General features: G+C 35.9%; 1 protein-coding gene across 8 annotated transcripts in view; it reads left to right on the top strand.

Moving 5' to 3' along the window:
- LOC149071729 (potassium voltage-gated channel protein Shaker-like) overlaps nucleotides 1–27,297 on the top strand; it is a 432,235-nt gene that overhangs the window by 343,679 nt on the left and 61,259 nt on the right. For 5 of the 8 annotated variants that reach the window (XM_089248037.1, XM_089248036.1, XM_089248043.1 and 2 more), the window contains exon 2: nucleotides 15,923–17,515. In XM_089248037.1, coding sequence (XP_089104163.1) covers nucleotides 15,923–17,515 — 1,593 coding nt within the window. Of the gene's footprint in view, nucleotides 1–15,922; nucleotides 17,718–17,813; nucleotides 17,829–27,297 lie in introns of all 8 variants that reach the window. The other 3 variants (XM_089248039.1, XM_089248042.1, XM_089248038.1) reach the window with 2 other exon arrangements.

Below are 27,297 nucleotides of genomic sequence, written 5' to 3'. Positions count from 1 at the left end.
GGCAAAATTCTCAGGAGCCCTTTCTATCAACAACGTACTCATTTTGTATAAGTTGATAATGTGCCCTACATTACCTTACGCGACTCCTGCTTGGATGTAAGCATGGAATCCTAATATTATTGCCCCTGAACGTTTCCAAAACGTAACACTCCGAAGTTTTACCGTTCCCCCCCCCCCTCCCCGGTTCACTTGAAGGGGAAGGGAAGAGGAAAGGCGTATAGTATAGAAAGGTAAAATTCTGAGAAAGTACAGCGGAGTCCCGCGTATGGGTTATGTCAATGAGGAGCAGGTCGGAGCGTCAAACTTCCATAATAAATATTTTTTCCAACATAAATATACAACCATAATTCACGCTGGTTTCTGATTCTACAATTCGGCGCCATTGATTATTTGTTGAAAACCCGAAAACTTCAGGTTTTTAAACCAATCTCTAACAGTGCCGACTCGCAGTATCGGAAACAAGCGCGCGCTATATTCGTACCCCTTATCCATCAATAGACAAACAAAATAACATTCCCTCCCTCGAAGTAATGAGCTCTATAATGCAAGGAATTTCTAGGGAAAACGCTGTAAAAACTGAAACCAAAGCTACGAAAAACGTGTCGTTACAACCGAGTTGTGTCGTTTCCATCGACGCTATTAGCGAGGTTCATTAATATTATTCTCCATGGGAATCATCCTGAACTATTGACATTATAACCGCGTTTGAGTGTATTCTCTCCCTCTCTCTCTGGCAAGAGTGATTCTTTCTCCGGAATCAGTAAAAAGTATTGGAAAGTTCAGAGGTTCATGATCGTCATTTCTTTGGTGTTTCCTCTTCACTATTTTCGGTCTTTTTATTCGGTCCTCCAATGTGGAAACATGACGTGGTTATTCGACGCCAAGGAGCGACTGCTATTGCCTTGCCCGACAGCAATCGCAAAAAAAACTCTCTTCTCCTTGACTAGACTCAAGTTCAAAGGTTTTTCCAAAAGCCTCGAATATAAATCTCCTACTAGACTTTTTACCATCGTCTTTAACGACGTGATTCCGAAATAGCTCCTGACCCAACAACGTGTTGATGAATAAGAAGCAAAGGCTTGTTTTCTTAACTACCATTGTGTGTCTACGTGGAGTGGAGTCTCTCGTAGCCCTTTTCCCACGAAGAGCTTTCCGAGACGGGTCCAACATCCAAGTGTTTAAAAGTCGGTTTTTGGATGAATTTAACCCCTCAGGATAGCGTTTCTCAACTCGTGGTCCGCGGAGATTGCATAGGTGACCCGCAAGCACACTTGATAAAATTATTCACCAGTTGTAATTGATAGGTTCAAATAATATTATACCTTCATGTGCTTAGGTTCAACATACATCATCGAGGATAATGCAGGGAATTGCGATCCTAAATACGGGATAAGGATATGCGGGGTCATTGAAGTATTACGTCAGCATCGATGGGGGAGAGGGGTGTTCCGGATTTGCTGGCTTCTGATGACAGGGGGTGTAGGTGAATGATGCTTACGCCATCAATCACCCTTTATAAAAATATGAAATATTCTTAATTGCATCTTCTTGGGTTTGCTAAAAAGTAGAAAAACCTTTCACTAGTTTGTGGGCACCTGAACTACCATTCTCCCCATTGATAAGTCCTCTACACAGAGCCACTTTAGTGACATCTAAATGTTCCGCGGAACCTTCAAGTGATCTAGGAATGCGTGTATTTTTTCTGCGCTTTCCTAATATGTGCTTAGTTTACATGTAGGTTTCTCAGAAACTTCACAAATCTGCGGTTTTTCAGACTTCACGTATTTTGTTTCCATGATCGATTATCCACCATAACTTTGAAACGGTTTGAGATAGGACAGAATTTGGGGGGGGGGGGTTGTTTCATGATCCACTTCGGATTCACCCTGTATATAATATTCCTTATGGACAAGGAAGTATTATCGCCTTCTAATATAATTGCATGTGAAAATATTTACAAGCTTAAGTCTGGACATCTGAATTTATTCAGACCAAGTACATATGGAAATGTGTTAACCTGGGGAAAGAGGTAGAGAGCGCAGAAGCTCTGTAAAATTTAATTTGCGCTGTGTGCGTACCTATATATACATATATGCGTTGGAATTAGTTAGTTGTAGTTGTTGTTGTAGTATTCTCCAGAGAAATAAGCGGTTTCCGAAATTCCCGCTTTTAAGTGTGTAAAAGCCTCTATTTATTTATTTTTCGCCGTCACTCGTTTTAGAAGGAGGGTTGGGGGGGGGGATTCTCGTGATTAATCATGAAGGGTCGGATCCTCCTTTTGCCCCCGTTTTAGAATTACCCGGCAAGACGGTTGCGAAGAATAATTAACCCCCTGGGGGTGAATATATATTGATCATTCGCGCTAATGGTTAACCTGGTTCATGATTCTCAAGGGCTGATGGAGTTAAGGAGTGGGGGGGGGGGGTTGGCTTCTCATTTCTCCGTGTCTAATGAAGGAACACGTCTCCGAGACCAAAGAAAGGATCATATGGAACATAATTGTACTGGAACGAAGTATTTCATTCTCCTACTTGTGTAGTCAGGACTAAACAAGAAGTACAGGTTACCGATTTAAGGAAAATTCACCGCCAACAATTCACCGTGGAAAAATTCACCACCGAAAAATTCGCCGACAACAATTCACTTCTACTGTCCCAAATTGTTTTCACAGAAGATATCTCTCTAAACTGTTTTGACTTTAGGAGCATCCCAATTACAAAAGGTTTTTCAAACGACATGTGGTTTCTCGAAATGTTCCGATTAGTCAATTGCAGAACCGACTGTAAAAAAAAAGGCATTTGCAAGAAATTTCATATTTTTAGAAGATGAAAAGTTACAATGTTTGGCGAGCAATCGCTTTGGTGGCGTGTTTGTATTAGCTTAGTATCTCCATCTTTAAGGGCTGTACACAAATGAAAAATGGCCTCAACTCTTTGTAAACTTAAGGTATCCACCCCCCCCCCCCCATGGCATGCCGGGAATACTTTTGACGAGAAAATCCGAAAAATCACAGTTTCCAGAAAATTCTTAAATATCTTTATTATAAAAATCCATTAAATTGGCTGGACGGACCAGAACGTAACATTCAAAAATCTGGTGTCCCTCGAGTTTGGCGGTATGCAGGCTCTCATACAAACACAAATACAACGCCACAACAGGCAAAACGCCCAACGAGGTGGCTGAGAAAATGCGGTATAAATACTATTTTATTGCAATTACTCAACCTTTTGAGGACCAAGAAGTGAAAAAAAAAAACACAAAACGTAATATAAATGTGTCTTCGATTCTAATACGACGGAATACTGTATAATCAAATTCGACTACAACAAAATATATCAGGATAGGCTCATTTCTGCAACCATTGAGTTTAGAAATATACTTCCAATCACAAAAAAACTTTTCAAATGACGTGAATCTCATCTCTCATAATCATAATCTCTTAGGGGTCATTCAAGATTTACGTCAGCATCAGGGGGGGGGGGGGGGTTCGGATTTGCTGACTTTTGATGACAACGGAGAGGGGGGGTTTGAAGGTTGCTTACGTCATCAACCACCCTTTTTGAAGATATGAAATATTTTAAGCTGCTGACGAAATTTTGAAAAAAAACACTCAAAACAGCCGATAGATGGCGCAGGTACGAGCGACTTCGGTGGAAATATGCAAATGAGACGGTTAATAAGATCTTGCGTTCCTAATTCACAACCAGTTCACCGTTGTAATGTGGACCTGCTGCACTCTGCGGTTGCTGGATTTGTGACTCGCCTACAATGTGTTATCCCCTGTCGTGGTGGTCATGTGGAACACATACTGCTATAATAAAATAAAGATTTTGAGGCATTCTGTTCATTATTTGCGTGTCTTTTCTTTCACTTGTGTACGTCAGTGCCACCTATCGGATGTTCTTAGTTTTTTTTCCCGTGACCTAGAATATTTTTTTTTAAATTCCCGTGACCTAGCGATGCTAACCATGCAAACCGTTTTATATTTCGGTTACTTTTCCGGTTTTTATGAATTTTTAAAGTTTCTACGGACTTTTTGCCTACCCTGTATATATAAGTTTCGTAATTTTTAAACCACGCCCCTAAACCATTTGTGGCAAATACTGAAAATTTCAAAGTCAAATACCTCCGTTAATGTTTCATTTAAATATAAGAAAATTTTTGTGAATGTGGTCTCGGACCCGCGTTTACATTTCACCAATCGAAAATTTTAGCACACTGGGTCTATATAAGACGTTAATTTTTCCACCTTTTTTTATTTATACGGCCCTTTGGGAAAAGACATTTTCAGTAACTGCACGTAATTTGGAAACTATTTTTTAAAATAGCCTAGAGACAACGGCAGCAGAGATATCCGCCGTGGGAAAAAAAATTCGAGACAACCTGTATTTTAACTTTTTAAGCGGTTTTCAAAATTATCCTGATCCGCATCATAACTGTCACAATTGAAATCACTAAACCTTCTAAAAAAAAATGCCACCTATAGTAGAGATTTTTTTCCCCCGATTGGGAGCTAATAAATGATTTTTCCCCGGAAACTGAGAATAGCAATAACAAAAAAAGGAAGAGAAAAAAAAAACTATCGTGTTCTATTATTTATACTGTAAGCTTCATCGTATGCTAGCTCGAAGGGAAAGGAAAAACCATCCTTTCCCTCTCCCCTTCTGCTATCAGACTTCGAACAAAAACTGACTCCGCCCACTGGAAGTTGATTTACAGGACGTCGTGTGGGGGGGGGGGAAGGAAAATATGTTATCGGAAGAAGAAAACAAAACAATGGCATCTGGGCTCGTCAATGCCAAAATGAAAGCGTTTTAAAAACCCGAAACATTTCGGTACTCCCAAAATAAAGTGGATCGAGTTAGACGAGATATCTCGGGATTAACGCGGTGACGGTTAAATTGATTCATCCAAACTTTGCTTTATGAGATGAATATGAACTGTTTTCCACCGAACATCACCGAAATCAATCAGAAACTCGAAACAAATTTTCGGGGAAGGGGTTTCGACGCTCGAACTACTGTGTAAAAAAAAAATGCTGCATGTGAGTAAAATAATAAAAGTAAATCTACAGAGAAAAAAAAACTACTTCAGAATTATCCAATAATTAAGAAAAATTTTAAAACATTTTATAATCATAAAAGTTTCTTTATATCCGAAAGAAAACCCTTGAAAAAGGGGGGCAAAAAAAGAAACAATGTTTTGAAACTCGAGTTTCAATCACCGAACACGTTGAAAAATTCGATTAAAACGTCCAAACTTGAATGAAAACAATTTAAAAAAAAAAGATTTTCAATTCAATTTCTTTTTTTTTTGAATTATTCAGAGAAGAAGTAAAAATAATGGTATTTTTAGATCGAGAGTATCTGCCTCTCCTTATCTAATCGAACAATGTCTTCTCTTATGTCTTTCTTTTGTCTTCCAAGAATATAAAAACTCTTATTTTCCCCCCATCTCTCTGTACGCGTTTATATGTATTTTTTTAATAATTACTAAGATAATTCCAAGTATTCAATTCCACCTGCGTTGAAGCTCTTGGTAAGGATATCCCATTCTCAATTTATTTTTCCGCCTCTACATATGTTTTTGTACCTTCCTTTATCGATCAATATATCTATGAATATATTCTTTTCCTATCTCATCTCTATTTTTATTTTCCCATCATTCCCACTCGTCTCTCCGTATTGCATTGCTCAGGGGGAGGGGGAAATTGTCATGTTCCCAAGGAAATTTCGGTGGTTTAAGGTGGGTGTGGAATTGGGTGCATGATCTTGGCTTCACATGCTTTCCTATGAGAAAAATCACCTGACTTTCAGCGGCAATCCCGAGATATCTCGCCAAATTTGAGCTGCTTCATTTCAGTCACCCCGAGATAACTCGTCAAACTTGATCTGCGTTATTTCGGTCACCCCGAGATAACTCGCCAATCTTGATCTGCTTCATTTCGGTCACCCCGAGATAACTCGCCAATCTTGATCTGCTTCATTTCAGTCACTCCGAAATATCTCGTCAAACTTGATGTTATTCATTTCAGTCACCCCCGAGATATCTCGTCAAACTTGATCTGCTTTATTTCGGTCACCCCGAGATAATTCGCCAAACTTGATGTGCTTCATTTCAGTCACCCCGAGATATCTCGCCAAACTTGATGTGCTTCATTTCAGTCACCCCGAGATATCTCGTCAAACTTGATCTGCTTTATTTCCGTCACCTTGAGATATCTCGTCAAATGTCATCTCCTTCATTTCAGTCACCCCGAGATATCTTGTCAACTTCATCTCTTTCAGTTCAGTCATCCCGAGATATATCATCTAACTTGATCTGCTTTATTTCAAGTCACCACGAAACTCGTCTTCTGAAAACGCGTTGAAGGCATTTTTCCTTCCGTGAAACACTTTCTCCATCCTCGCCGCCTCCTACCAAACAACTGCCAGTGGGCGTACTCAGCTCTTGTTCGAGGTTAGATAAGAGAAGAATGGAGAAAAAGAGACTGAGTGTGATTCCCCCCCTTTCTTTCAGCACTGCAAAGCAATATACGCTCAGTATAAATGATGCAAAAAAGTTATTTCTCTTCTTACAAAGCTACACACGTCATAGCAGGTGTTGTTGTATCATAGTGAGGGAAATAGAAACGATGGGCGAAGTAAATTTTCTTGCTGGGGGAGGGGAAGAAAGCAGTTATCAGCTCACAATCGGAAGAAAAAGAAGACTCTTCTTTTGAAAATACCTGGCAATTTGTGAAGTTTTCGCAATTTGAAATGTGGCAATTATAATGCGGATTAGGGAAATTTAAAAAAAAATTAAATGATTAAGGAGCACTTAAAACATTTTCCATCCCCACTTTAGGCTCTCAACTAATTTTTTTCCTAGTTTTCTGTGAATGTTTTTACACTATTTAACGAGAGCTTTCAGAATTTTAGTTGTTTGTTTTCGGATTTCACCTCCTACAACATGCAACTTTTCCGAAAATCACTAAAATTTACCTATATTTTGTACAATAAGATTTTTTTTCAAATATTTTTAGTGATAAATTCTCTCGTTAAAGGATGTATCACTACAGTGATGCGAGACACACAAAGTTTCACGGCAATTGAACAACTGGTGTTTGGAGAAATGTTCCTTATCTGACAAAAAAGTTTTGAGAAAAGGGTATTTTAGTGTAAAACACACTTATAAGCCCCATTCGCGAAATTACAATCCCTACTTCCTTAGGAACACAGGAAGCATTAGCATACCGGTGATGTGAAACTGCGAGCAGAAAAGCTAGCAAGACGTCACGAGAGGAGGAGTTTTGGGCAAAACTGAATGTCACAATTCATTAACGAGAAATGACAGCATTTTTTGTTGAATCAGTAAATGATAGCTGGGCGCTCGCTTAGCGGTCCGATATTGTCTTCTCGATGCGCATGAACCGCATTTGATTAAATCAGAAACAAAAACGGAAACATTTTTTTAGTAAATCAGTAAATGGCAGCAAAGATGGGGGAAAAACTTCGGATGGGTGGGTTCCAGACCGAATCGAACGCATAACCTGCGGTACGTGAGTCTCGTACTATAACCATTACTCCAACGGTGGATGTCGGACTCAAGCACAATTAAATGTATCTATTGTTAAACGTCGCCAGCAAAAATTTCACCATGAGTGCCGTAATGGTCTATCACTCATTTCGGCCAGTCACGGGGCCCTGAATTTCTACAACGTAGCTAGAAATGTAGGGATTGTTTATAAGCGCCCCGTTCACATGTGCAAATATTGCGGTAGCATTGGGAGTTCTAGCACGCGCTTGACGACTTTTTTCCTTCGTAAGGAAATAAATGTGAGAGCAGTCACTAGAGGGAAAATTCTTGAATTTTCCTATTTCCCATGTGAACGGGGTTATAGTGTCTGCTAACAGTTAATATCAGGGCACGCGGTAGCCCCAGGTCGCTAAGATTGTACCGGTAATTACCAACAATATTCTCGTTGGTAAATTGCCCACGGCGATAGAGTGGAGTTGTGATCGGTTGGAAAAGAAACTTTCTCACCCGCAGACGGCAAAAATACGCATATATGGACGGCGAACCGAAAAGAAGTTGAAGTATTCAAGAGCCAATTTGGCCCATATGACCCCAGATTGAGAAAACTCTACTGGCATTTTCCTTCGATAAATCTGAATTTCGGCTCTCGTTCGAAAAAAAAAATCTCTTGCAAGGGCGATGATAATTCGATTAACACTAAGACGGAACACCAAACACGTCATTAACCGGGAAACTCATCTTAATGGATCCTAGAAAAAAAAATAGTATTAAAAATTAATTATTTTTTTTTTTAGAACTTTCACAGTTTAGTGGCAACAGAAAGAGAAAATTCATTTTGGCAAATAGTTCCGAGAAGTTCGTGAGAGATTGTGTATATCGTTTCTCGAAGATTCTTTATCCTCCTTTGATATCGTGCAGAACCAAATGATCCTTTCAGAAATGGTATTTCAACGCTTTTACTTACACATTGCAACAACATCTTTCCACTAATCGATCCATGGATTCGTTTCTTTAGAGGAATCGGAAGGGGGGGGGGTGGAAAAAGGAGTCACGGAATCGCTAGTTGTTTCTGAGAATTCGATGTACTCGCACGACTTGGTGACCATTGCCAAAAAATAGAGATTTTGAAATGTGGTAATTTTGGTGCATTTCTCTGCATTATTCGATACGGGGTAGAATAAACCGGGCGTATTCATGGGGGGGGGGGGGCGACTGTGGGTTTTTTGCCAGGGAGGCAAATTTGATAAATGATTGGCCAAGGAAATTGGTAGAATGGGAGAAAGGCGGCAAAATTTGTATAGCCCTCGATAACTCCGCCTCTGCCTAGACAGCTACAGGCTAGGTCAGTGAATGACTAAAAGGTGACCTAGAGAGCTTGCAAGCACGTGGGTGAGCAAGAGAGTTACCTAGACTTCCGTGCAAGTATGTGTGAATGACCAGACGAGTGACCTAGAGAGTGCAGAATCATGTCAGTGACCAAAAGAGTGATCTAGAGCGTGGATGAACTTGTGAATGACCAAAAAGTGGCCCAAAGGGTTTGCAAACACGTGAGTGAGCAAGGGAGTTAGCTAGAGTGCGTGCAAGCATGTGAATGACCAAAAGATTGACATAGAGAGTGTGAAAGCATGTCAGTGACCAAAAGATTGACATAGAGAGTGTGAAAGCATGTCAGTGACCAAAAGAGTGATCTAGAGCTTGTGGAAACTTGTGAACGACCAAAAGAGTGATCTAGAGCTTGTGGAAACTTGTGAACGACCAAAAGAGTGATCTACAACATATGAAAGCTTGTGAATAACCATAAGAATGACCTAGAGCATAGTTTCCCAACCTTTTTAGTTTCATCGCCCCCTTCTTCAGAAATTTTTTCTCCCATCGCCCCCAACGCAATCTAACCCATAGGATACTATGCTATACCCGTAGCTTCTACTGACCCCCTGGAACATTCTATCGCCCCCAAGGGGGCGTTAACGCCCACGTTGGGAATAACTGACCTAGAGCATGTACAAACGCGTAACTGATGAAAAGAATGAACCGGCAAGGAAAAATGTCAGTGAGCAACCAAAAAAAAGTGTGCAAGCATGGCAACGACAAGAAGAGGGGCTTAGTGTGAAAGCATTTCAGTGGCCAGGTGGTGAATTCGAGAGAAGATTACTCCAGAAAATTAGACTAGAATAGGAGAAGGGAGACAAAATTCGTGTAGGCCTCAGGTGGAAAAACCATAAATACACCTCTGAGTATAACTTCCTGGTCGGGTCCGGAAAATTCGCCGACCAACGATTCACTGAATGGACAATTCACCGCTGGGGAAAATTCACCGACATTATCTCGACATGAGTGAATGAATGACCGCGTGAGCAAGTGAACGAATGAGTGAACGAAACCGGCCCGTCACCCAGAGCTAGCTCCCTCACTCACAAGGTCAATCACTATATAGGTAGCTCATTCTATCACTCACTCGCTAGGTCTCTCCCTCCTGTCACTCACTGACTAGGTCACTTATTGCATCATTCACTCACTCACTAGGTCACTTACTCAGCGGAAAAATTAAAGTGGTGTATTCCATATTTTCCGAATATACTATATATACGTTACGGTGAATATGTGTGCTCTAAATCGGTTATTATTTATTTATTTGATTTCTTATTATGCATAATAACCAAGTGTCGTTGGTAAACTGAATAAATACTTGGAATTTACCGCGTTTATCTGTGATTATGCATAATACCCTATTGTAATTAGTGTAATGATAAATATGAAAAAAAAATTCCACGGAAGTCATGGAATAAATATAATCGAACCCCGATATAATGATAATAAATTTCACGATCGTATCCCGATGTAATGATACAATTCATATATGAATCATCATGTATAGTATATCAAAAGTACGGTTTATCATGTTTACCAAAGAAGCGAGGCTTAACCGGCAAGCAATTTAGGGAAACTTACCAAATTCACCAACGACGCTTGAGCATCACTATGTATAGCCCGAGTGGCGTGGTGGTAAGATGCTCGTCTACCACCACCCTGAAAATGTTGCCGTCACGGTACCAGGTTTAAACCCGATGGAGGATATAGATAAACTATTTTCCCCTAAAGAATTTGAGGCAGCCACCGATAGATTAGCGCCTTCATTTCCAACCCATCTAATTCATGGCAGTAAATTGCAATATACAAATACAACAGGAAAGATGCCCATAACAAATACGATAGGTACTATACATAATCACCGGAAAAAAGAGATAAATTCAGGAGAAAATCCATCAAACTTACCGAAATTCTTATCAAGTATGCATAATAGCCGGTTATCGAGTATAATAACCGCATTTACCACGTATAAAATTCATAGAAATTTTGTTTTGAACGTTAAATTACATTATATTCTTCCCCCTCACCGCAGATGAAACTCAATAGATGAATCATTTCGTCTGTGGACACCACCGATCGAAAATCCCGTAAAAAACATTTTGGAATCGATACCAGTATCTTCTCGTAGCTATTCATTGTGTGTGTATTCATGCTACTTTTTTTTTTGCATAAAAATCGATATTTCCACAAAAGTAAAGAAACTATATTTGCGACGGAAAAAGAAAAAAATGTCTTCCTGCAGGAAATTCGGATCCAGAGGAGTTTCTCTGAAGAGATCAAAAGAAACCTTCCCCTTATTTGCATGTTGTTATCCTTAAGCCAGTAAAGAAGCTCGTCGAACATGTTCCATCGATACTTTGTGTGTGTGTCTCTTCCTAGAGTTCTCTACGATATCCACTTTTGAGAACACGGAGGAAATACTCTAAAGGGGAGAAGGTCATGTCTGCAAATATTTCGCGACATATTTGGAGCCTTATCGGCGCGTGTGTCGTGACCGATACACCGCGTTTGTGGTGTTCGATTCATGTTTATGTATTCTTCGGAAAATAAGATATACTAAATATGGTTTGGTATGTGTATAACGCAGCGTTTCTCAACCATGGGCGGAGATACGTGGGGGCGTGCCCCCCCCCCCAGCGTCAAAGGTGGAGTCAACTGATCTAATGTATATATGAATTGACATCATCATCACCTTGCCCCCCCCCCAGACTTCCAAGTCTATCCGCCTGTGTTCTCACAACCTTTCTGAATATAAGTAAAGTTTCTGGAAACAATTCGACGGACCGCAAACAGCATGGTTATACGCATGGCCCCCACATCCTGATGCGGGGCCCCTAGGATGGGACCTTTGGCGGGGCCCCCAGACCAAACTTTTCACGGGCCCCTTTATAGTGAATTCATGGCGTGAAAAAAAAAAATGATGAGGAAATCGTCCCGGGCCCTGTCAGTCTTCCCCTTGTGGGGGCCATGGTGATAGGGACGCGTTATTCCACCCTATACGTAGGATTTTAACACGGGGTTAAGCTCATTGGCTAACATCACCGTTACGCGACTAAAAGATGATCCGGGGGACTAAAGAGGCAATGGGCTCAACATGCTTAAAGCATAATACAGACGAATCCCGTTATAACGAACTCCAAGAGACCGGAGAAATTACTTCGTTACGACGAGATTTCGTTATAAAGGAATTCGACGTTTTTTGATTGTTCCTAGGTACATTTATCTGTGGGATTAGAAAAAGTGTTCGTTAAAACGAGATTTTCACTATAACGGTATTCGTTAAAACGGGATAATTTATAATTTGATAAATCCGTTACTAGGCATAATTGTCAATCGTCTCCGTAAGTTTGATGAATTTATCACTTTTACCGGCGATTATGCATATTACCCAAGAATCGTTGATCAATTTGATCAAGTGCTCATTTCTACTGGTGATTATACACCGGAGATTATAACTGTCTTACCCGCATTGAACGTTGTTCTTTCCCGAATTTCCTCCGTTTTTCGAATTCGAATATCTCTTAGAAACATGTTTTTTTTTCTGTTGGCCTCAGTAGATACAGGGCAATAACTTTCTAATTGGAGTTATTATTTAATTAAGTTAAGTTAAGTTATTTAAGTTAGAGTACGGGAGGACCATATAAAAATTTACATTCTTTACAATGTTACACACTGTATTTTCACTTTCAAAACTGGTACAGGATAAGTTTTGAAAGACTGTTCAGCATTTTTCAAACTGGAATCGTACCTGTTCCAGTTGATGAAATAAAGGCCATACTAGCACCTTACAGGACACCGTGTATATGCATAAGCATCTACCCTCCGGTAAAAAAAGTGATAATTTTTTTAGTATTTGTCATATTTACCAACGACGGTTGGGTATTATGCGCATTCGCCGGTGATAAATTAATTGGTGATAAATTTATCAAACTTACCAATACGATTGGTAAGTATGCATAATAACCGATTAATCACATTTACCGTAACATATTTTAATTTTACTTCGCAGATATCAATGATACGCGATGTGTGAATTAAGTGAAACAATTTTCTTAATTTGATATGTCATTAATGTATTTTCAGAGGCTTATTTCGTTTTTAAACAAAAACTATTTTCATGTCTTTTGATAATTATGTATATATTTTTTGCATTCTAATGCTTATATGTATCAGTGTATGTTTGTATGTCAGGACCATTCCCAGCTGAATCAGTATAATTTTCGGTTTTTACGAAACATTTCGAGATATCCTATGGAAAAATTGAATATCATCATCAATGAACATGAAAAAAAATCACAAATCATCATTATTTTCAGCAGTCACAAGTGATTTCTGAATAAATATTTTCAGTTATCTTCTCTTCCAAAAAAAAGTCATTAAAAATATGAAAAAATTGTAGCAATCACAAATAATGTATCACTGATAAATCTATTCAATGCACTAAGAAAATTAGGTACATAAAAAAAAAATTACCTCATCAAATCACACACAAATCCATTATAAAAACTACATAAAATCCTTAAAATCAGTGAAATCATTAAAATGAAGAAAAGTCATTGCGCACAATATATTCAAAATTATCCTCAAAATCACTACAAGTCACCAATGGCATTTCTATGCTTTTAATGATTTTAAAATAAAATATAAAAATCAATAGAATAACAAAAGATCATCAAATCGTTTAAGTCGTTAAAATCAATAGAAAAACATTATATAATTAATCATTAAAATAACAAAAAATCCAGAAAAATAGTCCAAATAAGGAAATAATGGAAATATAATATCATGGAAAATACCATTAAAATTGTAAAAAGTCATTATACCTACAAAAAGATTATGAAATCATAGAAAAATAATATTAATTATGAACAAACAATTAAAATCATAAAAAAATCAGTAGAATTTTGAAAATAAAATCATTAAAATCACAAAAGTTATTGATATCACAAAATAATGGGAAAATCTAAAAATAAATGATCAAAATTGGAAAATACCTGTGTAATTAAATCCTTACTATGAAAAATCTATTTATAGTATTATTATAACTAATCACACCATCAAATTTAAAATCACAAAATGATGAAAATAAAATCATTTAAAATTCTGAAAAATAAAATCATTAAAATACTGAAAATAAAATCATTAAAATACTGAAAATAAAATCATTAAAATACTGAAAATAAAATCATTAAAATACTGAAAATAAAATCATTAAAATACTGAAAATAAAATCATTAAAATACTGAAAATAAAATCATTAAAATACTGAAAATGACTCATTAAAAAATCCTGAAAATAAGATCATTAAAATAATCATTAACATTAAAAAAATGGTCATTCAATCATTAAAATTCTGAAAATAAAATCATTAAAATTCTGAGAATAAAGTTATTAAAATCACAAAAATTGTCATCTAAACCACAAAATTAATCGTGAAAATCACAAAAACTATCATTAAAACCATTTTAACCACAAAAAAACATAAGACTACCATTAAATTCATCGAAATACACAAAAATAAAATCGGTTAAAATGTTATAAAAGTAAAAAAATAAAAAAAATTCTATAAACGATGGTAAAATCATTAAAAACCTGAAAATAAAATCATTTAAATCCCAGAAATGATCATTAAAAAATTCTTCCTAAATGATCACGTATCTCGATAACAAAAATCAACCAAATCATGAAAACAAAATTATCAAAACCACTAAAACAATCATTAAAAAACCATTTCAACCACAATAAACATTTATCAAAATTCCAATTAAGCAAATCGGTTAAAATATTAATAAAAAGAATAATAATCCCTATATATAACAAAGGGGAAAAAACCGTACCATAATGATATTAAAACCTAAATCCCCTCATTTATCTAAAAACATTATCTTTTCCACCAAATAAAAATCACGCACAGGATTTAAGAGGGAAATAGATTTGTTAGAGAATCTTCACATCAAAGAAAATCCGAACCAGAAACATAATAAATCCGGGTGGAAAAAAATCCCCATCAGGGAATTTCCTAAAGGCACTTAATTTTTACTTGTTTATTATAAAATTTACTAGAGGGCAAAAAATGAAATATAAAAAAATCTGCGAGAATTTTTAAGTAGCTTTCTATTCTCTGGGAATTTTTGTTGTTGGCAAGGAGAGAGTAAAATACTTAACAAATCTCGGTTTTATGACTACACCCAGAAGCTGAACTTGCCTGGGTAATTGGCTGTCATATCGCCCTAGTATATTTTCTATTCCCCTTTTTTTTGGTCGCTCCTTTTTTTTTTTGGTGCTCTTTCGCGACTGGATTTGAGTCGCCGAGTCACAATTGAGGAGGAGCGGCTCCCACTTCTCTCTCTGGCAGTGAGAGAGAGAGAGAGTGAGAGGCGCCAAGATGATAACTACTCACAGCGCCCTCAAGCTTGGCTCCCCAGCAAAAGCTCCCAGATGCCGCCAGAACTGTAGAATAGAAAGGTTCGGTCTCGACCCTTTTGTGCCGGTACTTTCCATCTGGAAGGTCCGGTATGTCCGGTCACTCCGAACCTAATGAGATTAATCTGTTTTCCCGTAACGGGATTCGGGAAACTCTCTCGCTGATATAGCAATAAGTTAAAAAAAAATAATAATAATGTAACCGTCTGAAGATATAATCAAACAAACCGTCGGAAAACTTAAATTCGTCCAAAGTAATAATAATAATAATACGTGTGTCCAGTTTAGAGGTGGAAAGAAAAAAGTAAAATTTTTCGAAAATTGTCTTCAAGAAGCCGCGCTGGCGGCTCCACCGAACCAAAATTTCAAGGCTACGTTTCGCCGAGAAATGGGGGGTGACCCCTGTGCTGAGGCCGAGGAACGCCTGCGACAAGTCCAAAGCAGCCGCAGCCTATCATCGGAGGTGTTCCTCGGTCCCCGCGGTCCCGAAGGACTTATCGACAGCGATCGCGAACTTGTCGTCGTCTACGAATCCAGCTGGGAATGGCAGCCTGCTCGTGCTGCCGACCTCAGACGGTGGTTCTCACCACATCTTGTCTTTCCTTCCCGACAGGTCCCTGCCAAAACTGGGAAGCGAGGACGCCGGCGGGCCAGAAGGGATCGGCAACCAAGCCGGACAACAACCGTCCAACGCCACCTTCGCCGGTTCTCCGTCGAACTTCGAGCCGATCCCGCATGACCACGACTTCTGCGAGCGAGTGGTGATCAACGTGAGCGGTCTGAGGTTCGAAACCCAGCTGCGGACTCTGAACCAGTTCCCGGACAGTCTCCTAGGAGATCCCACTCGGAGGATTCGTTACTTCGATCCGCTCAGGAACGAGTACTTCTTCGACAGGAACAGACCCAGCTTCGACGCCATACTCTACTATTACCAGAGCGGCGGCAGGCTCAGGAGACCCGTCAACGTGCCGCTGGATGTCTTCGCCGAGGAGATCAAGTTCTACGAACTGGGTGAAGTTGCCTTCAACAAGTTCCGCGAGGATGAGGGTTTCATCAAGGAAGAGGAAAAGCCCCTACCGAACAAGGAGTTCCAGAAGAAACTGTGGTTGCTCTTCGAGTACCCGGAGAGCTCCCAGGCTGCACGAGTCATAGCCATAATATCAGTGGTGGTTATTCTTCTTTCGATTTTTATATTCTGCCTAGAGACGCTACCCGAATTCAAGCACTACAAGCTCTTCAACACCACCAACAACATGACCAGGGTCGTAGAGGACGAGGTACCCAAGACCACAGATGCTTTCTTCATCATAGAGACTGGTTGCATCGTGTGGTTCACGTTTGAACTGCTGGTCAGGTTCCTCGCCTGTCCGAATAAGCTGGCCTTCTTCAAGGACGTGATGAACAGTATCGACCTAGTTGCCATCATTCCGTACTTCATAACGCTGGCCACGGTCGTCGCCGAGGCCAAGGCGACAGACCTCGCTCCACTGCTGCAGGTGAACGAAAGGGCCAGTAACAACCAGGCGATGTCACTAGCCATATTAAGAGTCATCAGGCTGGTGAGAGTCTTCAGGATTTTCAAGCTGTCGAGGCATTCGAAAGGCCTACAAATATTAGGGCGGACCCTAAAGGCCAGCATGAGGGAATTAGGATTGCTCATATTTTTCTTGTTCATCGGTGTGATACTGTTCTCCAGTGCAGTGTACTACGCGGAGGCCGACTCGGAACGTTCGTTCTTCAAGAGCATACCAGACGCGTTCTGGTGGGCGGTAGTGACTATGACCACCGTGGGTTACGGTGACATGAGACCCGTAGGGGTTTGGGGTAAGATCGTCGGATCCCTGTGCGCAATCGCCGGCGTCTTGACCATCGCCCTGCCCGTACCGGTCATCGTCTCCAACTTCAACTATTTCTACCACAGGGAGACCGACCAGGAGGAGATGCAATCTCAGAACTTCAACCACGTCACCAGTTGCCCTTACCTGCCGGGGACGATAGGCACCAAGTTAAAGAGGGATTCGCTGAGCGACTCCGCGTCCGATATCATTGAACTCGAGGAAGGATTACCGGCTAATTCCACAGAACAGTTGCATTCGGCACCCGCGACGACGCCCTCGACGCCGACGGCCGTCAAGAGGTCGAATCCCGGTCACAACAACAACAACCATCACTCTTCATCCACGTCCGTCGCGGTCGAGACTGACGTGTGAGGATACAAAATTATTATTTAAACATAATAATTATACCCCCTTACAATAATATATATATATTATTATAAAAGAAAATCCGCTTACGTACAGTAATATATTCCGAGTTGGAAAAAAAGGAAACAAACCTATAAAATATATTCAAATTCTGACCCTTTTTTGGAAAAATTTCTTCTGCTACGTCTATCGCTTCGCCCAATGGTATCCTTTGTTTCTGTGTCTTTCTCTTTTGTGGTGCTGGATATAAATTTGTTTTAACTACTGAAATTTTTCTCATTCTTGCATTTGGAATAGCAGCAGATAATCGATGAGGTAAGTGATACAATATCCATTCATTTAACACGTCTGTCATATATCCATTTTCCAATTACTTTTTGCTTACTAGACGATATTCCTTATCCATTAAGAATGTTCGAATTTCCTAAACAAAAGGCATTATATTAATGTATTGTTAATTACTTCACAACCATTATCGAAAAATAATTCATTATAATAGCCTGTTAAAGTAGTAAAAGCATCGTTGGAAAAAAAAAATTCCAATTGTTGCTATCAGGTGTATGCTTGAAACAAAAACCATTGTTGCTCGATAATATTCGCTTTTTTTATCTTCCATCATTATTATAGTTTTATTAGAATCTCCAAGATTATTTAAAAAATAGTATTGTTACCTGAAGTAGGCCTATTATTGATGGGAATTTTTTTCAAGTCGGTATTATTAGGCGTATGCTTGGAAAAAAAGAAATTATGATTCCTGGCCAATCAACAATTATTAGTTTTTAACATCAATTATATAATTATTTTTCTTGTTAGAAGATGTTTCTTTTCTATTCGGGTTTTTTCATCATTGTCGTAGTTTCATTAGAATTTCCATATTACTGTTTTAAAAATAGTACTGTTACCTGAGGTAATAGTGTTGTTATCAGGTGCATGCTTGGAAAGACAATCATTATCAATCAATAATTATCGGTTTTAACACCCACTTTCCAATAATTTTGCTTGTTAGAAGATATTTATTCTCTATTGAATAGTACTTAAATTTCTAAACAAAGACATTATTAATGCATTTTTAACCCTTTAAGCGGCAATTACGAGATTCTCTCTCTCTCTCCCCCCACATAAAACCCTCTTATTTCACCATTGCTGTCCAGATGTTTTGTAAAGTTGATTCCTAAATGGCAAACTTCTCCCTATATTCCCCCCCCCCTTACTTTGCACCTGCTGAAAATCGGAAGAAAGCCTATTTCATCATAGAAGATGTGGCATTTTGAAGGGGGGTTTTAGCGACTTCTAATTGCCACTCAAATGCCAATCATTTTACAATTATTATCGAAAAAGTAATTCGCTAAATATTTTTGAAAAATGGCTTGCTGTAAAAGTTCAAAAAAAAATATGGCTGAAATTTTTTAAATTATTACAATCTGGAGTGTGCTTGAAGCAAAAACCATTGTTGTCCAATAATATTCGGATTTTTTATCACTATCGTAGTTTTATGACATGAATGTCGCTCTCCACTTGTTAATACAAGATATACAGTAGACTGGATGTTGTGAAGATATTTATTATTTGAGATGTTAATTTTTTAAGGAAGGAAAAAACTCATCTCTGCCTCTACCGGGAGTCGAACCCGGGTCCCTCGATTGCCCGACGAGTGCTCTGAACACTAAGCTACAGAGGAGATAGAGATTTTCCTTCGCTAGAGCGTATATATACCGAACGGAACCGTGCAATGGACGGTGAAACCGATCAGCTAATAGCTCATGGACGACGAGCCACCAGAGGGCTATATATATGACATGAATGTCGCTCTCCACTTGTTAATACAAGATATACAACTACGTTGGAAATTTTTTTTTTCAATTATTGCTATCAGATATGCGATTGAAACAAAAACATTATTGCTCAATAATATTCTGTCTTTTCATCATTATCGTAGTTTCCTTAGAATTTTGAAGATTCTTTAAAAAATGGTATTGTTACCTGAAGTATTACTGATGAGGATTTTTCAAATCAATGCAGTATTACCAGGTGTATGCTGGGAACATAATCATTGTCAATCAATAGAATTATTGGTTTTTAACATACATTTTGCAATCATTTTGCTTGTTAGGGGATATTCCTTTACCCACTAGGAATGCTTGAATTTTTGAAAAAAGACATTATTAATGAATTTTTAACTATTTTAAAAGTATTATCGAAAAGTTATTCATTCACTTAAAATTTTCAATAACAGCCTGGTGTAATAAATCGTAGAAAAGCATCGTTAGAAGCGTTTTCCAATTATTGCTATCAGGTGTACGATTGAAATGAAAACCATTGTTGCTCGGTAATATTCGGTTTTATCGTCACTGTTGTAGCTTCCTTAGAATTTCCGATACTATTATAAAAATAGTATTGTTACAATTATTGTAGATACTTAAGTTGATGGTGTTTTATCCTTAAAAGGGAGTATTTTTGAGTATTTCAAAGTTTTGTTTCTTAGGGTAAAATTTTCACTGAAAAAAATATTTCTAATATACAATATTTTATATGCAACATTTCAAATTGTTAATAGTTATTGTTTTTTAAAATCCACTTTCGGACAATTTTCTTTTGTTAGAAAATATTTATTCTAAAACATAAATTTCTAAAAAAAATGCATTATTAATGACTTTTTAATTATTTATACAATTATTATCGAAGAAATAATTCACTAAATATTTTTAGAAAAATAAAAGCCTGGTTTAGTGGTTCGTAAAAAACACTTTTGGAAATTTTTTTCAATTATTGCTGTCACGTGTGTGCTTGAAACAAAAACTATTGTTGCTCGATAATATTCGGTTTTATCATCATTATCGTAGTTTTTAATAGAATTTCCAAGATTATTTTAGAATTAGTATTGTTACCTGAAGTATTATTGATGAAAACTTTTCGAACCATTGCTATCAGGTGTACGCTTGGAAAGATAATACTTGTCAATCAATAATTACTCGTTTTCAACATCCATTTTGCAAGAATTTTGCCTGTTAGAGGATATTCCTTGCCCATGAAGAAAATACTCAAATTTCTAAAAGAAAATGCATAATAAATGAATTTTCATTCATTTTAGTTATTATGGAAAAAAATGATTGACTTAAAATTTTTCAAAAATAACCTACTGTAATAGCTGGGAAGTGGCATTTTTTGAAATTTTCAAACGGTGCTATCATTTGTGTGCTTGATACAAAAAAAACATTGTTGCTCGATAATATTCGATTTTTCATCATTATCGTAGTTTTATTGGAATTTCTAAACAATCAGATTCAGAGCTTGAAAATTCATTGTTATCTAGGTAAATCATCGCTGATAGAAACTTTTTCAAAGCATTGTCAGGTGTACGCTAGAAACAGGAAACATTGCTAATCAATAATGATCGATTTTTAACAATTACCTTCAAACATTTGGCGATAACATCTATTTTTATAATATAATATCAAAAGAAAACTTTTTTCAGAAACATTTTCAAAAATCGAAAAAATTCGTAATTATTTTGGAAAATGTTTCGGTTCTATTTTTCGATTTTCTTATTGCATTAAAATAATTATTTTTGAATGATTATGTTAAAGTTTTATCTTTAAAATTAGGTATTTTTAAGTATTTTATAGGTTCCCGTTTGTTAGGGTAAAGTTTTATCTTTTAAGAATTTTGTTTACTTAGTTTTGAAGCTTGAAAAGCATTGTTGATGGAAATTTTCGAACCATTGTTATCAGGCGTATACACATTGTTAATCCATAATAATTTATTGATTTTTAACAATCTGTGTCGAATTTCAGATAAATATATTCTAAAATACAATATCAAAAAATATGTAATTCGGAAACAATTGAAAGTTGGAAAGTTGAAAAAAATTTTCACAATTATTTGAAAAATATGTGAGGGGTATTGGATTTTTATTCTTTGATGAATTATAATAATTATTTTGAATAATTTGTGTAACGTTTGAAAATTTAAATCAATTTGAAAAAATAATTTTTCTATTTAGTTAGGGAATTTTTGAAAAGCATTATTGATAGAAATTTTCGAACTATTGTTACCGGGTGCAAACGTGAAACGAGCACCATTGTCAATATGGATAAGGATCGATTTTTTTTTTAATTTCCTGTCGAAGAAATTTAGATAAAATTCATTCGGAAATTGTATAATATCAAAAGAAAAGTATTTTAGAGAGATATTTTAAAAATCCTTCGCATTAATGTAGCACCTTGGTGTTGAGACGCACGCAAAGTTTCAAGATTAAGTGGTGTTTGAAAAAATGTTCCTTATCTGACAGAAAACTCAGTTTTGACAAAAGAGCATTTTAGTGGAAAACATTAGCATGTATGATGCCTGCCTATATATGTTTATATTACAATATTTTAGAAATACTTCTATAGTGCAGCTAGAACGAAAAATTCCTATATTGTTACTCTCTTATCTCAAATTGACGCACACACTTGGCAAGCGAAAGAAATATGTTTTGTGCATTTTGACGTGAATACACGCCTTTTAAATCTCCTGACGATACTGGGAGCATTCGTAAAAAGTTGCGTGACAAAATTCTTTAAACGCTGGTATCTCAAGAAGTACCTGACGCAAGTCAAAAGCAATGATGTCGTCAGATGCACATGACAAAGGTGCATCCAATTATGTCACACACTCCGGTTTCAATATCTCTTCCCTTCTGGGCACCAGGTCCGGGGGCCCTGATTCGTAATAAATTGTTTTCCGCTATATCTCTAAAAGTACGCGGCGCATGTCAAAAGCAATGGTATCGCCGGATGCACATGGCAAAGGTACACTCAATGGCATCACTCCGGTTTCAATATCCCTTCCCGTCTGAGCAAAATTTCCGCTTCCCTGGTTCGTACCAAATTGTTTTCCGCTATACCTCAAGTGGTTCACAACGAAAATAGACGACATTGGTATCGTTTGTAAGCTATTCCAAAGACAATGCCGATGATAACGACATTTTACCTAACACGCGATTCAAGGCACAAAAAACGTACTTACGTCGGAACTTGCGGCAGTGTCTATGGCAGTTTTTTTCAACCGCCGTGCCCAGATACTAGTCGCACCGGCCGTATGGCCGTCTTAAGAGCATCATGGGCCCCCGGGCCAAGTGATTTTTCTGAGGCCCTATCAGACCAGTTCTCGAAAATTTCAATCAGATCTGATTTTTGTGAGGCCCCGGGACGTGCTTGGATAGGCCCATCCCTTAAGACGGCACTGACCGGCCGTCAGTGTGATTCGCAGTTTAATTTTCCCCATTAATTTCTCGTTACGTGTGTACGACCGGGCCTTTCACTTAAACAAAAGAGATTTACCGAGCCGCGGGCTCACAAAGGTTGAGAACCACTGGTCTATGGCACACCCTAATCCAATTTTTCTTCCATAGAACTTCCAACGTATATTTCGTCAAAAACATTGGACGGGTTAAATAGCATAGATTATATCTACATCAGGGGGGGTCTTCAATTTTTCAGACACCGCGGTCCAAATTGAAGTAGCCCACGAAGCCCGCAGGCCACCAACCAACTCACCGAGGTATTTATAATTGCAAGAAAAATCTCTGATTAACAAAGGTTTCCTCATGCGGCAGTGACATCTTAATTGAGGGGGCCTATGGGGGGGGGGGGGGCACGAGTTGAACAGAGAACACAAAAAGTTATTGAAGACTTTTATTCATTTCAAAATTATTTATTTTATTAATTGCCAATTTTGATTAGTTCGGAAATCATTTCTTCACTAATTCAGGAAAATTTTCTGATTCAATCGTCGATTAATTTTAATTTGGAAACATTACGAATGATTTCGAAATTATTTCCTTCCCAATGTATCTCGAAATCATTTGTCTCAATTCTTATGCAATTATTCTTTCATCAATTGGGGAATCATTTACATCACAAATTGCGAAGTTATTTCTCTCTCTCTCATTAAGTTACAACACACACAATTTCTTTTTTCATTATTTCTCAAATTATTTTCTTCATAAATTCTAGAATTATTTTTCGCATTATTTTTAGAATTCTTTCTGGAATCATTTCTTTCATCAATTCTAGAATTATTTCTTTCCTTTAATCTGAATTTCCATAGATTTATTCCAGAAATATTTCTTTCATTAATTATGGGATTATTTCTTTCATTAATTATGGGATTATTTCTTTCATTAATTATGGGATTATTTCTTTCATTAATTCTAGAATTATTTTTTTGCATTAATTCAAAAATTATTATTTTTCATCAATTCTAAACTTATTTCTTCCATTAATAAGTTTCGGAATTACTTCTTTCATTAATTCTGGAATTACTTCTTTCATTAATTCTGGAATTACTTCTTTCATCAATTGTTGAATTATTTTTTAATCAATTATAGAATTATCTCTTTCCTTAGTTCTAGAATTATTTCTTTCATTATTTCTGGAATTACTTCTTTCCTTAATTCCAGAATTATTTCTTTCATTAACTATAAAATTATTTCTTTCATTAACTATAAAATTATTTCTTTCATTAACTATAAAATTATTTCTTTCATTAACTATAAAATTATTTCTTTCATTATTCTGGACTTATTCTTTTCTCTCAATTCTAAGAAAATATTTTTTTCATCAATATTCCAGAATTATTTCTTTCTGAAAATATTATTACTAATATTATATTTGAAAATAAATAAAAATATATAAATATTTTAGAAATACTTCTAGTGCAGGTAGACTCCAACTCCAGCACAGACGCAGAAAATTTTCATGGTATACTGCTTGCTCAAAACAATTAGGGGAATTATGTTGTATTCATTCATATTATTAAGTTTATTTATCAAAATTTTATTAAAATTTAGTTGATTATTAACTCTCGTGACCCAACCCTTTGTGAACACCGAACAATGTTCTTTGTCAATATCATATCGATTAAAGTGTTTAAAAATCACAATTAAATAAAAACTTAATTTTCACTAATTTTTTTTAGCAGTATTGAAATATTCGAAGATGTGTTTCTTTAAGAAAAATTTGCGTGCACCAACCCCCTTGGGGCTTGGAACTTTGCAACCCCCTTCCTTATCATTTTTTATATCAGTTCAACAGTTCAAATTTATACTTTTTAAACAAATTCTTTTTAAGAGTTCTGTCTTTTGATTTTTCTCTCGGTGTTTTCTTCAGGAGTGGTTAACATTTTGTGTTCCACGGACAATTTGTGCCAGTCAGATAAATTACACGGACCCCCCCCCCCCGTACCAGTAATAGATAAGCTTACTGCATATGCAAGCTACGTATCCCTTTACAAAATAATACTCTGTAGCGCATAGTTTCCTAACCTTTATTGTCCCATCGCCCCCCTTCTTCAGAAACTTTTTTCCTTCATCGCCTCCCAACGCATTCTAACCCATAGGATCCTATGTTATACCCGTAGCTTGTTGCCGCCCCCCTGGAACTTTCCACCACCCCAATGGGGCGGTAACGCCCACGTTGGGAATCACTGCTGTAGCGCAATGTAAAAACGAAGAGTTAATTTTCTCATCTAATTCACGATTTCTTCGATTTATTGAATTCAAGATTGTTTTAATAAAATTAAACATTTTTGTAATTAATTTTTCTTTTCAAATTTCATCATCTCAAAATTTTTTCGTTTATTTCTAAAATGTTTTTTTAGTTTGATAGATTCTAATTTTTTCCTTTTTTAAAATAAATTCTAATTTTTTTCCTTTTTTAAAATAAATTCAAGATTTTTTCAATTTAATAAATTTTAAATGTTTTGAATTTAATAAATTTTAAATGTTTTTAATTTAATAAATTTTAAATGTTTTGAATTTCATAAATTTTAAATGTTTTCAATTTCAGAGAGTTTAAATTTTTTAAATTCAATAAATTTCATTTTTTTACTTAATAATTATTTATATTTAAAAGTATTTATATTTAATAAATTCCCTTTCTTTAATTTCATGAATTTAACTTTTTTAATTCAAGTTTTTTAATTTCATAAATTTTATTTTTCAATTAAACTCAAGATTTTTCAATTAAATTCAATATCTTTTCAATTGAATAAACTTTTAACTTTTGAATTTCATAAATTTCATTTTTTTTTCTACTTAATAAATTAAAGATTTTTTCGATTCAATAAATTTATTTTTTTTAAGTTAATAAATTGAACTTTTTCAATTTAATATATTCTATATTTTTTTCATTTTAATAAATTTTAGATATCTTTCAATTTAATAAGTTCAAGGTTTTTTTCAATTCAGTTTTTTTCTCAATTCGATAAATTCAGTTTTTTTCTCAATTCGATAAATTCTATTTGTTTTATTTAATTAATTTCCAACTTTCCATATAAAAGAAAAATTTTAAAATATAAAAATTAATTTAAAAAATTGTTTTAAAACTTAAATTATCCATCGCGGAATTTTTCAGAGAAATTCTGAAAAACAAAAAAAATCAAACATCTAAAAAATTCGAACATAACTTTTTTCTTACCACACCCATAAATACACTCTTCAACTAAAAACCGAGATTTTTTTCAAGTTATAATCACGTATGATAAAGGATAAATCTCCCGGTGATGTCCTGGAGGATAAAAGTTGAATTCATTCTTTCGCGTTTGAATTCACTCACAGGAGAAAGGGATAAGCGATTGCGTGTCCTGGATACTGTAAGAGACATGTGCTAACGAGTTTTGTTAGACTTGCCAAAATGGTTTAGAGTTTCTCTGGGAAATCTTTTCACGTCTCACTGTATTTTTTTTTAACACTTATTTCATTTTATTCCGTTACTTTCACCTGTCAAAGATGCGTTTTTTCCGCACGCGTCTGTACTAACCATTTTCTTGAAGCCACTTCTTAACCCTTGCAGTGTTTTTTTTTCCCCTATTCCTTCTTGCAATGAAATGTATTTGTTCTTCCCTCCATGCAGAAATTATCCAATATTGGAAACAGTGATGAGAAAACAGAGAAAAAAATAATTATTATTCTAGTTAGATTTTCTTTTCTTTTTTTACATGCTTCACACATTTGTTTCAATTTTTATGAAATTATTCTTTTATTAAATGTGGAATAATTTCTATATCTTACAAATAGCGAAATTATTTCTCTCTGAGTTATAATTCTTTTTTCACTAATTCTAGAATTGTTTTCTTTCATCAATTCAATAATTGTTTTCTTTCATCAATTCAATAATTGTTTTCTTTCATCAATTCAATAATTGTTTTCTTAATAATTCTGAATTTCTATCAATTTATTCTGGAATTTTATTTCTATCAATTTATTCTGGAATTTTATTTCTTTCATTATTTTTATAACTATTTTTCATCATTTCTAGAATTATTTTTCATCATTTCTAGAATTATTTTTCATCATTTCTAGAATTATTTTTCATCATTTCTAGAATTATTTTTCATCATTTCTAGAATTATTTCTTTCGTTATTTCTAGAATTGTTACTTTCATTATTTCTAGAATTGTTACTTTCATTATTTCTTTCGTTATTTCTAGAATTGTTACTTTCATTATTTCTAGAATTATTTTCTTTCATCAATTCAAAAATTATTTCCTTTCTTTCCATCAATTCAGAAATTATTTCCTTTCTTTCATCAATTCAAAAATTATTTCTTTTCTTTCCATCAATTCAGAAATTATTTCCTTTCTTTCATCAATTCAAAAATTATTTCCTTTCTTTCCATCAATTCAGAAATTATTTCCTTTCTTTCATCAATTCAAAAATTATTTCCTTTTCTTCATTCTGAATTTCTATCAATTTATTCTTTAAGACCAGACATGACCAGTTATCAATTTATTCTGGAATTAT

This window comes from Pholcus phalangioides, unplaced genomic scaffold (genome assembly GCF_987345545.1).
Source record: "Pholcus phalangioides strain wild (caught in Gottingen) unplaced genomic scaffold, Ppha-v1.0 ptg000018l_1, whole genome shotgun sequence".
Classification (NCBI taxonomy): Eukaryota; Metazoa; Arthropoda; class Arachnida; order Araneae; family Pholcidae; genus Pholcus; species Pholcus phalangioides.
Note: the sequence above shows the minus strand (reverse complement) of the source record. Positions and strands in the feature narration are given on the sequence as shown.